Source organism: Argiope bruennichi, chromosome X1 (assembly GCF_947563725.1).
Source record: "Argiope bruennichi chromosome X1, qqArgBrue1.1, whole genome shotgun sequence".
In the NCBI taxonomy this organism is placed as follows: domain Eukaryota; kingdom Metazoa; phylum Arthropoda; class Arachnida; order Araneae; family Araneidae; genus Argiope; species Argiope bruennichi.
In genome coordinates this window covers 94,283,325-94,297,076 of record NC_079162.1, presented here as the reverse complement: position 1 = coordinate 94,297,076, position 13,752 = coordinate 94,283,325, and the positions used below count along the sequence as shown (strand labels likewise).

The following is a 13,752-nucleotide window of genomic DNA, read 5'->3' as shown; positions in this document are numbered from 1 at the left end:
GTTATTTCGAATGATTTTATTAAAAAATATTGCCTATTTAACTATTACGCATATTAGTTTTGAAATTGTGATATTAAGGATTTTTTATACAAAAGCATGAAATTATAGATTTCTTTTTTATTTCATCATAAACGCATGATTATTTAAAAAAATTTTAATGACAGATTATCCAATCTAAATTAAAATAAAAACGCTTAAAATTTTTTTAAAAGTGTTTTTTACTTTCCTTTATTATTCCGAAGCATTTTTAGCAACAATATTTTCTAATTTTATTTTTTATTTCAGTTTATTTTTGAAAAAATATCAAAATTAGTTGATTTTTTAATAAATTAATTAAATTTTAATTAATTTATTTATTTATTAATAATTAATAAATAATAAATTATAATTAATAAATTAATTTTTAATTTTTTAATAAATTAAGCTAATTAATATAACATATATAATAATTTTTAATTACTGCAAAGTATAACATATTTTAATACAACTTTTCATAACAAATTTCTAAATTAAACCTAGTCAATTATGAAAAAGCAACGTTTCTATGAATATATTTATGAATAATCAGTGTTTTGATTCAGCTATAAAAGTATTTCGCTAAATTTTGTACTTCAATAACCATATAAATTATAGTATAAAAAAATATAGTATAAAATTCAAATCAAAATTTGTTTTTCAATGAAAATATTTAAATTTTAGAAATAAAGTACTAAGTAAAATTACTTCTTCTTTTGATAGTTGTTTATAAATTTAAAGGAATTAATTTTCGTTATGAGTATAATAATCGTTCACGTTACAAACAGCGTAAGCTAGTTGCATTATTATTTGAGAAAGTAGAGAATAAATTTCAAAATTTCTTCTGTAAGTAATATATACATATCATTAATAAATATCAACAGTGTAATACAATTTTTAAAACTTTTCTTTTTTATCAGAAAAATATTATTTCAATTAAATAAAGAATATCAAGAAAAAAGTTTTTATGAAACTGTATTGAAACCTCATAAAGAACTTTTTCTTTATATTTACTTTTTCGGCATTTCTATACTTAATGTCCCTTTATATCTTAATATCCCTTTGCAGACATATGACGAAGAAATTAAATATCATATGAAAATTCTAAACACACTGCACAAAAATTGCTTTTTAATATATAAACAAGCTGAAAAAAGGTTTTTAAACTATTTCTTTAGTGTTTTTGCTTGAAAATTTGTCTCCTGGTATTTTCAGAAAAGCATTGAAATGCTCCTTTCGAAATAAAACAGTTATTTTCAAATTTTTTTGTATAGACATTTTATTTACATAGCCAGTTTGTCTCTTTATGGTGGACTCTTGAATTATTTTAAGTACAAATGAAATAGTGGAATTTCAGTTTTTCAAAAAATCAGTTTAGTAACTGTCATTTCACTTTTTCAAAATCGTAACAATAGCACTTTTTAAAATGTTGTCAGCAGTTTTATTCGGTAAATATTTGCTCATTGTTTTAATTTAATATTAATTATTCAATTCATTATTTTAATATATCATTACTTCAAACAAATGCGAGAAAATTAAAGTGAGTTAATATTCCTGACATAAGCGAATTCTGAAATGTGAGTAGCTCCTTTTTCTTTTCAATATTTTCAAAATTTTAAATGAAATAAATTGCAGAAATGCAATCTTAAAAGTCAAAAGAAGCATGCATACCATTTTTAAATTCGTGTATATCATGAAAGATCATTAAGAAGTGATAGTACGGCATAAATCAAAATATACTCCCCAAGAATTTAATGCTGTCTTAACTGTGTGTTTTTATTTAAACACAGCATTTGCAAATATTTATTTACAATTAATTCTGAAACCAGGTAAAATTAATATACGAAGTTAAAAAATTATAAATTATTTAAAAGTTATAATTTACGAATAGTTTGTAAATTAATACATATGTGCATATTTTTCATTTAGGTATACTTTGCTTTGCTCTCGTTGTATAGAGGATTTTTGGCCCAACAAAAATTCAACAATTCTTAATTACAATTTTTTAAATAGAAATAGGAAATATTACAACTTAAAAATAAGCTCCAATAATAAAAATAGGGATCACAATATTTTAAAAATTGTAACAAATTTTTAACATATTAACAGGTACTATAATTTTTTAACAATTCTAGTTTTTAAACCCCGTTAGCAGAAAATTTAAGATTTAATTGCTCAAACATGGATTCCAGATTCCAAATTATATTCTAATGCTTTAGAAATTATTTTTATAAATGTATATTTTGTAAAATAAGAAAATAGTTACAACCGAAACAACATTTACGATTCTTTTTTTTTTAAGTTTTTTTTTTTTTTTTCTTTTAAGAAATAAAGGAATCTAAAAATTTTTCTTCCCTTAAATCTTCTTTTCTTTAAAAAAGAAATTGTAACGTATTAAGCAAAATAAGAAAATAAACTGTATTTGAGTATCAATGATTAGGCTTTTCTTGTTTAAGAGAAGCATAAAAATTGTCATATTTCAGTTTTTAAATTTAAATTTTAATTTTCAAAAATTATAAAACTTTTCTTTTTTACAAAATCTATCAATTTTTTAAGGAATTATAAATAAAAGCGGCGTAGTAAATTTCATTTGTAGGCCAATGTTTAGACATTTCCTATCCATGAGAAATATAAAAATAAAATCCGTTTATTACTTTATAATTAAAACAGTTACGAATTAGGTAGAATAAACAATCCTCATCAGTATCAAGAAAGATTTTTCTTTTAAAATAAACAATACAAACAAAACAAACAATACAAACAAAATAAACAAACAATACAATAAAAACTGGGATGAGTTGCTAATATTATAAGTTGATGATATTATACAAGTATCGATCAAGATGATGAACAATTATTAATGCCCTGAGATTAAAATTCAAACAACAGTTTAAATAAATGTCTAAGATGTTCATGAAGTTCATGATAAAAAAATTGATACCTTGAATGATATCGGAATGATTTACTTTATGAAATTTGTTCAGAAATTTTAGTCATTTATGTCAGCCATTTCACCATAAACATGTTGAATAAAAAGGTCTTACCCAAGAATTTATGCTTAAATGTGAACAATTTAATAGAATTTAGAGTACTTAATATATTTTTGATAAATCAGCATATCTGTTACTTAGCATATTTATAACGGGGCAAATCAAAACAATACTTTTGAAAATTTTATTAAGGATAAAGAAAACTTTTTTATGCTGTTCAAATTAGTTTAAAAATTTCGATTTGATATAAATTGAATCTATAAATAACGTAGATGCTAAAATAACTGTAAAAGTCTGAAATTACTACATTTGAAAATTTCTTTTTCGTGTGTGTTTTAAAGCAAGAGAAGGAGGCAGGTTTCCTTAAAATGTTCTCCTTTAAATTGTTCTAGAAGTATTTGTTATATATACTAATGGGTGCTTATACGTTTATAATATATATCAGATTTATAACGAAAACTTTATCATTGAAAAATAGAAAACAATATTCATTTTAAAATCATGCCCATAAAAATATCTTATAAATTTCAAATTTCTTCAAGTTATCCAAATTAATATTACTTTTACGTAAAACTTTTCAAATAATAATTCTTCGTGTAAAAGTGTCTATCTAGCCGGATGAAATAATAGACTAATTATAATCTGTATAGAATGCTGTATATATAGTAATTACATGCGCTGCAGAATTCAAATACTCTATATAGATTGCAGAAAATACAAATGGTGCAGGATTAAAATTCATTTAGTGTGACTTATATAAGTCAGTGTTGTTTTAGAGCAAGGTTTGGTATGAATTTTAAGAAATTTATATTATGTTAAAGCGTGGCATAAATTATTAAGAAATGCGACCTCTTTTTATTATTTATGATATCGAATTTAAGAAAAATGTTATCTTCGAAAAATTTAAATGAATCCCGAGAATCTTCTAGATAAAATTGATATCGTAAAATAACAGTTTAAAAACCATTTATTTAAAATTGATGGCAATCCTTCTAGTGCAATTTAAACGAAATTCGACAATGCAACTGGTAATTGGCAGTAAACAAAAATAGACTACATTTTAAATAAGGAAAGAAGTGCAATGATATAATAAAGAAAATTTAGATTAAAGAAGCAAATTTTAAAGAAATATTTTTAAAAAACATTTACACTTACACAAAAACTTTTCAAAAAAAACTTTTTATTAGCTTAAAAATCTTTTAAACTAGCACAAAATAAAAATATTTAAATATTTATAAATTATTCTTGTTAAAAAATATTTTAAACAAGAATGTTCTTAGAAATATTTATTATTCAGTGAACAAGAAAATGCTAAAAAAAGAATGAAAAAGAAATTTTAATAAATGAGTAGAACTTTTTTTATTTTGAAGGTATAGCTATTGATATTCAATTTTTTCCCAGTTTTCATTATATTCAATAATGGTAAAAAGAATTGTGTTAAAATAAAATTTCTCTACACAGTATGACTTGCTGTATAAATCTACCATTCATCATTCATTTTAGAATATCACCAATAAAAATTTTAAATTTCGTGGAATTTTTTTCCTTTATTTTTGTATTTGCTGAAGGAAAAATAATAATTGCTTTTTTAAACTAAAATTATACTTTGGACTTCTCTGTTTTTCTTCTCTTCTCAGTATAATGAACACAGAAATACCTTTTTGGGTGAAAGCAGATAATTTTTAAAAATATTGATGGTAATTATACAGAATATTTAACGAGAAGAGGTCACTACATGTTTATATTTTGAACCGTCAAATAGCATAGTATAGGCAAATTTAATTTTCCGGGATTTCATGAAATCTTTTTTTCACGTTGAACTTTTTGTATTCTTCATACTGCGACTTTATGCGATTGAAATAACAGCTGATATACCAATAATTATTAGTATTAAAGAGGAATGAAAATTACGTTGTCAAATATTTTTACATCGTTTTAAGTATATTATGACTAAATCTAGATCCATTGTTCAAACACTAACGTTTCAACTTTAACTAATGTTTGTTTAATTCCTTGTAAGCGCATTTAGTATATTTAGCTTTATTCATAATAAAAATTTCCAAAAATTAGTAGCGATTTTAAAGCATCAGTCCAAAAACAGGTCAGCAAAAGAGGATAAACTAAAAATAAAACAAACCTTTTTAAAAAAATGAATGTACCAGTGAAAAAAAAATTTTTTTCAAACTTCTTAACACATTGTAACTCATATTAACATAAAATTCCACTAGTAATGTAGCAAAACAAATGCTTAAAAATAAATGTAGCTATTATATTTCATCAACTGGAATCAATAAAGTAATACAATTCATCCCAAAATACAGGTGAACAATAAGTACAAAAACACAAAAACAATTTTAGAACGTTTAATTTATATTTAACAAAATCTCACTTTTTATTGATGCTAAATCAAGAGACCATTGAATAAAAGATATTACTTTTAACGAAATTCAAGCGATTAAATTGTAAGCAATCCCTAGTTTCTATGTTTTTGCAAAATAAATCACATTGTTATTTCAAGCTCTAACTTTTTGTTATTTTTTTATAGTTTTGCAACAAGATATGGCAAGAAATGAGTTTCAGCTTCCATTCGCTTGTTTATCAGCTTCTCTGCGTGGGTGGCAATGCGAATTTGGCCGCATTTAATTGCTCTAATCTTATTCAAACTAAATGGTAGAAAAAGATCTTGTATTTTTTTTTTTACTCATTCATTAACAAACGGAACTGTTTTAACTCTTTCCGTGCGATACCTTATCGGAAATAAATTGCTTGACTGTGTCCTTATTATGTTTTCGTATAATTTTAGATTGCAAAAAAGAAAAACAATCTTAATTTTAAAAAATATTTTAGATTCTTCGCTGAACGCGGTTTCATTTTAGAAGACAGAAAATATTAGTGAATTTAATAGGGAAAAAAATATTTTATAACTAATACCGAGTAACAAGTAATTAAGGAATTAACCCAGAAAGAGCAAAAATTGTTTATTGTTTTTGTTGTAGTTAATTTTGATATTATTTGTTATTACTACTCTGAATGCGTCTCAGAATGAAAATTCTATACTTTAATTTTAAAAGTTCCTACATAGTTGTTTTGAAAAATTATCTACCTTAATTTTAAAATATTCTTCTTTTGGTTCCAAAACCATATTTAATAAATATGGTTTTGGAACCAAAAGAAGAATAATCTCAAAAGAAGAAGTCTAATTTCTTTCATACTTTTAGAAAAGTTAAAAGTAATGAAAACATTCATGAAGTTTGCACTCTGATCAGAATAATATTTTTGGTTAAGTAATATGGAGATGGTTATTAAATGACTTAAATTTTACTTGTAATAAATTAATTTAATTATTAGCCTGTGGAAAAAAAATGATTTGATCTACTGAAAGGACTATATTGAAAAATAGTTAAAATATAAGGCTAAACAATTATCGGAAGTAATTCTATTTAGAGGAGATTGTTCTTTATATAAAATTGCAAGCCAGGATTGCTATCTGATGTTCAGGCCAATAATTAACAGGAAAAGATGAATATCTGTCGCAAACGAAAGAGCACACGATTATGGTTAGATAATAGGAACTAATTTATTGGCTGTTTTAAAGGAAAATATTTGCCTGAGGACTATTTCCAATGTTTAGATTCGCTGCCTCATAACAGAGCCGATGTAAACTTTGACTACGACTCACAATAATTCTTTTGTGGATTAACATACTCACGGACCATATTTCCAGAATGAATATTTCGCATCAATCATGAAATGAAACCTTAAAGATTTATCATTATAGTGGATCATTAAGGAGTACACCCGAGACTTGCATTTTCGGATAATCTAATTCTGCAAAGGGACGATATGCAAGAAAATCTGCGTTCTGCGTGTTTCCGGAATTCTTTATGAAGCATTGACGCTGACTTCCATCTCATTCGACACATTTTCTTTCATCTCAACCTATAGTCTGTGTATTTTCTATAGGCGGTTCAAGGTCACATTTTCTACCGCGTTACTGGTACCAGACATCAAATAACGAGGTAGAAAATGTGACCTTGAACCTATTGAAAATACACATACTATAATTTTGGCGAAATAAACTTCCATTCTGGCGCATGCGCAAAAGTACGGTAGATTTTTGTATCTGAGAACTGACAGCATTTACTTTTATTTATTAGCAAAATGCGAACACGTTAAATATCTTAATTTTGAAGAATAATGTAAATAAATTTAGTTTAAGAAGTTTTTTTGAAGTCACTTCTATTAGTGTCTTCAAGCAATTGAGATTTTTTTTAAAAAAATTATTTTCTGCTTTTTAATATTTTGATCTAGTATTACTCGAACTCAGATGGAGATACAAATATGAATAAAAACAATTAAATTAATTATTAGCTGATGATTAAGCTCTGAAAATATTAAAACAGTTTAAATGTACCGAATTTTCATCAACTAAACATCAGATGAATGATGTGAAAAACGAATTGCAAATTGCATCTTTGAAAACATGAAACAAGCCAGGTTGAATAAAAGTTTGTAAATTGGATTCATTTGTTTGAATGTTGTTAGAAATATAAAGAAAATTCTGTTTTGAGCTAAAAGGAAATGATAAATGCTTCCCATGGCCTACTGTTTCATTGTTCGTCTTCGTAAGGATTTGAAAGATTCTTAAAAGTTTTCCTATTGCTGAAATTAATCAAAATGTTACGATTTCCAATCGATTACTAATGGGTAATAAGAATTTATTTAAATTACGTTTTTATAATCAAATGTGTTTGTATACGTACTTGTTGACCAAAGTGTATCAATAATGTTGTGAGTGTGCATACTTTATATTTTTCCCTATTATCGCTTCGAATGTCTAAAAGTAGCCACAATTGTAAGCTATATTTAACAATTTACAAAATATTTTTATAGTGATCAGCAAAATAAATGAAAGACGGTCAAAATGTGACTTTCATTTATTGAAATCAATTTTTTTTTTTTTTTTTTTTTTTTTTTTTGACTGATTGATTTATCGAAATCAATCGACTTTTTTTAAGAAACCTTTTTTTTTATCTGCCAAATTATTCTCATTAACTTGACTCGTCAGTTTGGTTAAGCAGCAAAATGAAAATTTTCAGCCTGTCAGTAATGAATTTGTCAGCAGCTTACTCTTTTATTTTTAAAAATATTTTTAAACAATAAATAAAATATTTATGCCTTTTCTTCCTATAGGGAATTCCGTTTTTTATGGCAGAAACACACGCTATTTTTCGCTTCAATTCCATGACGCATTTTTCATTGTTAAGCCTTAATCCAAATCATTAAGTTTTTAATTGAATAACTGCACTTCAAGAAATTCGTAGATAAATTCAGATTCAGATTCGTAAATAACTAATGTGAAAAACTGGATGTTTGACAAAATGTGTACATTCAATAATAAAAAAAAATAACTACGTGTTTTTTATTCTAAACGCATTTTAGGCGAACTATATTTCTTTTTAGGGCTTTTGTTCTTTCATGACTTAGTTGTCACCAGAGTACCAATTTTATGAAATTAATATTTGTGCCTTGAATAGTTTCTCAATATGAAAGACATTAAAAGTATAATTTAATAAACTGGCAATATGCATAATTGCATTGTGGATATTTCTCCAAAATTTCCTTTCGCTTTCAAAATTTTACTATTGATACATTTTAGTAGTTTGAATTCCGGCACATCTTTTCCTATGGATCTTATTTCAGAAAATATCCACTTTAAAATTGAATTAATAAGGGCATTATGTATTAAATAATTATATAAAATAAAGAAGGAATTGATATTATTCTGGTACAGAATGTTAATTATTCTGTGAAATGTCTCTATGTAAAAATTACAAAAAGTAATTCGATATAGTTATTATAATGATTATATATTTGCAATTGTTTATAAGAGCACATAGTAATTAGAATAACAGTTGTATCAATGCATGAATTACAGGTAGATACAGAATTTTTTGTTTAGGTTAGAGTATATAAAAATACAAAGCCTCTTTTAATCTTATGCAATCGTCCCCGGGATAAATATTCGGCAAGTAAAATATTCCCATATTTCACCCTGAATGGTTATTTAAGCCGAATGAGTCAAAATATTTTGGTAGGTTCTAACTTCTTTCTAGTTAATGCTGAATGGAATTCTTTTCCAACTTACATACAGTTTAGTTTAACCTCTGAAACATCGATATTTGTAAAAACTATCCATAAGTAGAAGTATGTTTACATAAGTTAAAAAGATGACTACTGCTGTGATTATTTTTAAATGATCTGTAACTGGTCGAAGTTAAATAATAAGTAACCAACTACAAATTATTTTCATATATAGATACATAAAGCATTACAGCTGAAAATTCTAAATCTTCATCTTAACAAAATGGCATTGTTTTAGTCTATTCTGAAACAGATTACTGTTGGTATGATTTTGGAAGATAGATTACACGCAATCAGGTATAAATTTCGATAGTGAATCCAGAATTCACAAAACGGTAATTGGAACTAAGTGTATTTGCATATAGTTTTTATATTGAATAATAGTGTAAGAATTAATAACTTTATTTTTAAATTTAAAAATATGCGTGATACAATAGAAATGTCCAACTTTCAAACTAGTTCAAGAATATGAATTTCTTTTGTAAGAACGCGAACTAATATTTTTAAAAGCATTGAAATAAAATGTTGACAGCAATTTTCTTTTTTCTTTTTCTTGTAGATGAAACGGGCGAAGGAGAGAATAGCAGGAAAAAGCCGAGAAGAAACAGAACTACTTTCACAACACAGCAGCTGAATGCTTTAGAAAAAATTTTTGAAAGGACTCATTATCCTGATGCTTTTGTGAGAGAAGAATTAGCCAGAAAAGTTAACCTGAGTGAAGCTAGGGTACAAGTATGTAGAATTACAAATTTTAGTAAAATGCTATTAATTAGGATAAGCAAGAGAATATTTTATATCCCTTTCGAATATAAATTGTCGTGGAATTGTATTACAAAATGAATTTTTGATTCAGCTTATCATTCAGAATTTAAAAGCCGGATTTAAGTGGAACTAAAATGCTTGAATGGTTCGAATGTGTGACTTTATAAATGAAACCGCTAAATTATGGACTATTCTTTATGGGAAATTGTTGTTTTTCCTTAGTAATATTAGAGAAATCAATTGTGGCATGTAAAGTGAAATATTAGAAACAAGGAATGATGCAATATTTATATGCTGATTTTATGATAATATATGGTCACTTTCTGGTTTAATGATGGTAATTTTAAATTGATAATAGCTTTTGATGTGAACTTATTGTAGTTATCGTGCAATCTTTAAAGAAAAAAGGTCACAGAGTTCAGAAATACAAAATTCTACGAAAAATACTGAAATATTTATTCCGCTATTCAGATTTTTTTTTCTATTTTAAATAAAAGAATTAGGACAACGAAGCTTTTCTTTTTAATTAATTCTATGATAAAATCCAATGACTTGCAATTCTATGACATTCGATTATACCCAAAATGATGCAAAAGATAATAATATCAAAATCAAACAATTTCAATCTCCGTTCGAAAATGAATTCACAAAATTACATAGATTATAATTTATTTTATTTTCGATATTTACACATATGGACAATGTTATCATTTGTAATGTAAATATTTTTCATTTTGCTTAAATATACTCTTAACTCTGATGGGCTGTAAACTATCTTCACTTACAACAAATAAGTAATGAGTAGCTACTTTTTCAAAAAAACAACAACAAAATACATAGAAAGAGGTAATTTGATGAAAAATTCGAACCAGTATAGCCCTCCTAAACTTACATCGACAAACATTGTAAAAATAGAATAAAATCTATTTTGCAATCGTTGAACTTGAATTTTTTATTAGATAATTTTGTTACCTTGATTACAATAAAACACATTTAATACTTTTGGTTATTATCAATTTTCTTCCATGCATTTAATGTAAAAATTATTATTATAGCTATAATAGCTTCCAGTTGTTCATTAGTTACAGCAAGCGGCATCGGAAAATTTTAATTTGTATTTGAATGTTAAAAATTCTTTTGTGTGCCTACATTACCAAACAAAATATAATGGAAGTTAGGAGGATAATGGAATTAGGTTTGAACCCATTAAAAATAGTATCTTTTTTTTAAAATATTACATTAACTTATCAAAAAATTGTTGAAAGTAAAACAACGCGGAGCACTTTAAGACTGTAGAGAAATCATGCAAAATTTTCCTCCCTTTTCAAATTTAACACAGCAGAAATCCTTTGGCCTGTTAAAGCAGCAAATTTAAACTTTCATTATCATTAAAGACAGTTTTTACACTATTACCAAACATTTCGACTTAAAAGAAATGTTAAGCATAAAGAATGCATCGTTATATTATTATGTGGTTAATTAAGCTTGAAAGAAATCTGTTTGCAATAATTTCTGTGTCACAGAAATGAATAATTATATTCAAATTACTAAACAAAACTAAATTAATTTATAGAATCTAAATTCAATTCAGTTTTAAACTGTGTTGAAATTATGTTGCATTGACACATTAAAAGATTTCACCATGTTGTATTTGTTATATTCACCTTTTCAAACTCCTAATAGACAAAAAAAAAAAAAAAAAAAAAAAAAAAAAAAAAATCCGCTCTTACTAACTATTAGAAGGAAGAAAAAAAACTAATTTGATGGAAATGAATTAATTTTAAACGACACTGAACACTCACTGTCTACATGATTACATGATTTCACAATGTTATATGAACTAGATAAATAAAACTATGTATGCCTTTCTCAAAATAGTACATTGCTGACACGAAAGATCAAAAACTTCAGATTCAAATGAAAATATTCTCTGACACTCCAAAATGTAAATAACTAGACTCTTCTCACTCACTCATCTGCAACACAAATAATTTCTTACCAGATAATTTGATTCAAATGAATTAATTTTTTAACAAGATTGCAAATTTCCTTCCGACATCACTCTCTCGTGATCTCGTCATGTTATATGAAAATCTAATGAGTGATAACCCCACCCCACCCTTCCCAATTACTATAGCACGAACTGTGACTCGAAAATGTTAATAACCGAATACTACACATTCCCTCGAAGTGATTAGCAAAAAGGGAACGATGTTAAAAATTAGAGAACCTGATGCCGCAAAACTTCCATGTGAATCTCCGAAACGACCTCCCATCTGTCTCGTTTTTTTCTTTGCCGATGTATGCTTTTGGCTGGGAGCCACTAATTGCTCGCAATGGCGCTGAGCGACGCCATCCCAGATGCTATCAAAACCGCCTCATCTGCCCCGACCGCAAGCGAGTCCAATCCGTTATCACTGGGATTCCGTTTCGCGCCCATCAGATAAACTCAATTCCCTTTCAACAGTCATTCCACGCCGTTTGCCTGGTTCTTCACGCCTTCCCCCCTAAAGGCAGCGCTTTATTAGCACTTTTTTACTAGAGAGAGAACCCTGTGCCTCATCACATGCACCAACTACCAGTCTGAGGGTCCCCCAAACAGAAAGAGAACTCAATCAAAGCACTGTCAAATGCTTGTCGGTTTTTTTTTTTTTTTTTTTTTTTGAGAATATGTTCCATTGTCCCATTAGCTTGAAATTTAAATCCGCGCTGATCCTCACGGATAAGCACTTATATACGGCGGGAACACAAACCTCAAATATTGCAATACGTTGTAAAATATATGCATGTAACCTGTATGTTCGGCATATTTCAAGTCTGTGGAAATTTGGATTTGAATGGAAAACCGAATTTGAGTGCTGTAAACCATACTGGAAAAACTGTGGAAAACTGGATTTGAATACTGTAAACCATACTGGAAAAACTGTGGAAAACTGGATTTGAATACTGTAAACCATACTGGAAAAACTGTGGAAAACTGGATTTGAATACTGTAAACCATTTAAAAGTTAGCATTTGAACACTTGCATTCCAAATCAGCAGGACACATTGAGTCTGAATTTTGTAGTGTATTTGTCCAAAATCCACCACAAAATTCTATCTGATATGCTTTTAAATTTATTCTTGTTTTGGGCTTTGGTTAGTTCGAAATTTGAAAATATACCCCAGATTGTCGAAAATGATTTCACCTTTTTAAATTCCGAACAAAAATTTTCAGAAAAGTTAAAGTGAATTAGAAGCATTATTTATTTTATTGCATATAGAAATGATTACATAGTGAGAAAAATCCAGGTTCATCTAGGATTATATTTTGTAAAGAAGATTAAATAACCGTGTGTCTTACATTCAGTGAAATGACAGAATAATCAAAACCCATTATACTTTCCGAAATTGATTTTGAATTTTTTTTAAAAAAAATCCCTTTGCAGTACTTTCTTATAAAGCAGATAAAATAGGGATTTTGATGTAGCAATGCTCAGCAAAACGCCCTTCAACATATCATCTTATATTATCATGGAATGTTTTTTTCAAGTATACGGCAAAATTTTATTTCCTTCTATAATACTTCCTATGATAGCTAATTTTTTAGAATGTCTGTAGTGATGGCAACATCTAGTTACAGTCGGTTCATTATTTATATTATCATCAATAATGTTAACTACTTTCCTCGTGCTAAACGTCTTATCAACAGCAGAAAATAAGGAAACTAAATGAAAAAATAAATGCACATTAACTACGATCAAAATGCAACATTCTATGATACAGCATGAAATATATTCGTTAAACTATCCTGTGTTGTGTTTGAGGGGTTGGGGGGAAGGGGAAAGGAAGAATCAAGCGT

The 13,752-nt window shown here is 26.8% G+C and overlaps 1 protein-coding gene across 1 annotated transcript in view; it reads left to right on the top strand.

Annotated features, from left to right (window-relative positions):
* Window positions 1-13,752, top strand: part of LOC129958854 (paired mesoderm homeobox protein 2-like) — a 33,851-nt gene that overhangs the window by 5,354 nt on the left and 14,745 nt on the right. Inside the window, exon 2 of the mRNA XM_056071574.1 lies at window positions 9,709-9,881. Within this exon, the coding sequence (XP_055927549.1) occupies window positions 9,709-9,881 (173 nt within the window). The remainder of the gene's footprint in view (window positions 1-9,708; window positions 9,882-13,752) is intronic.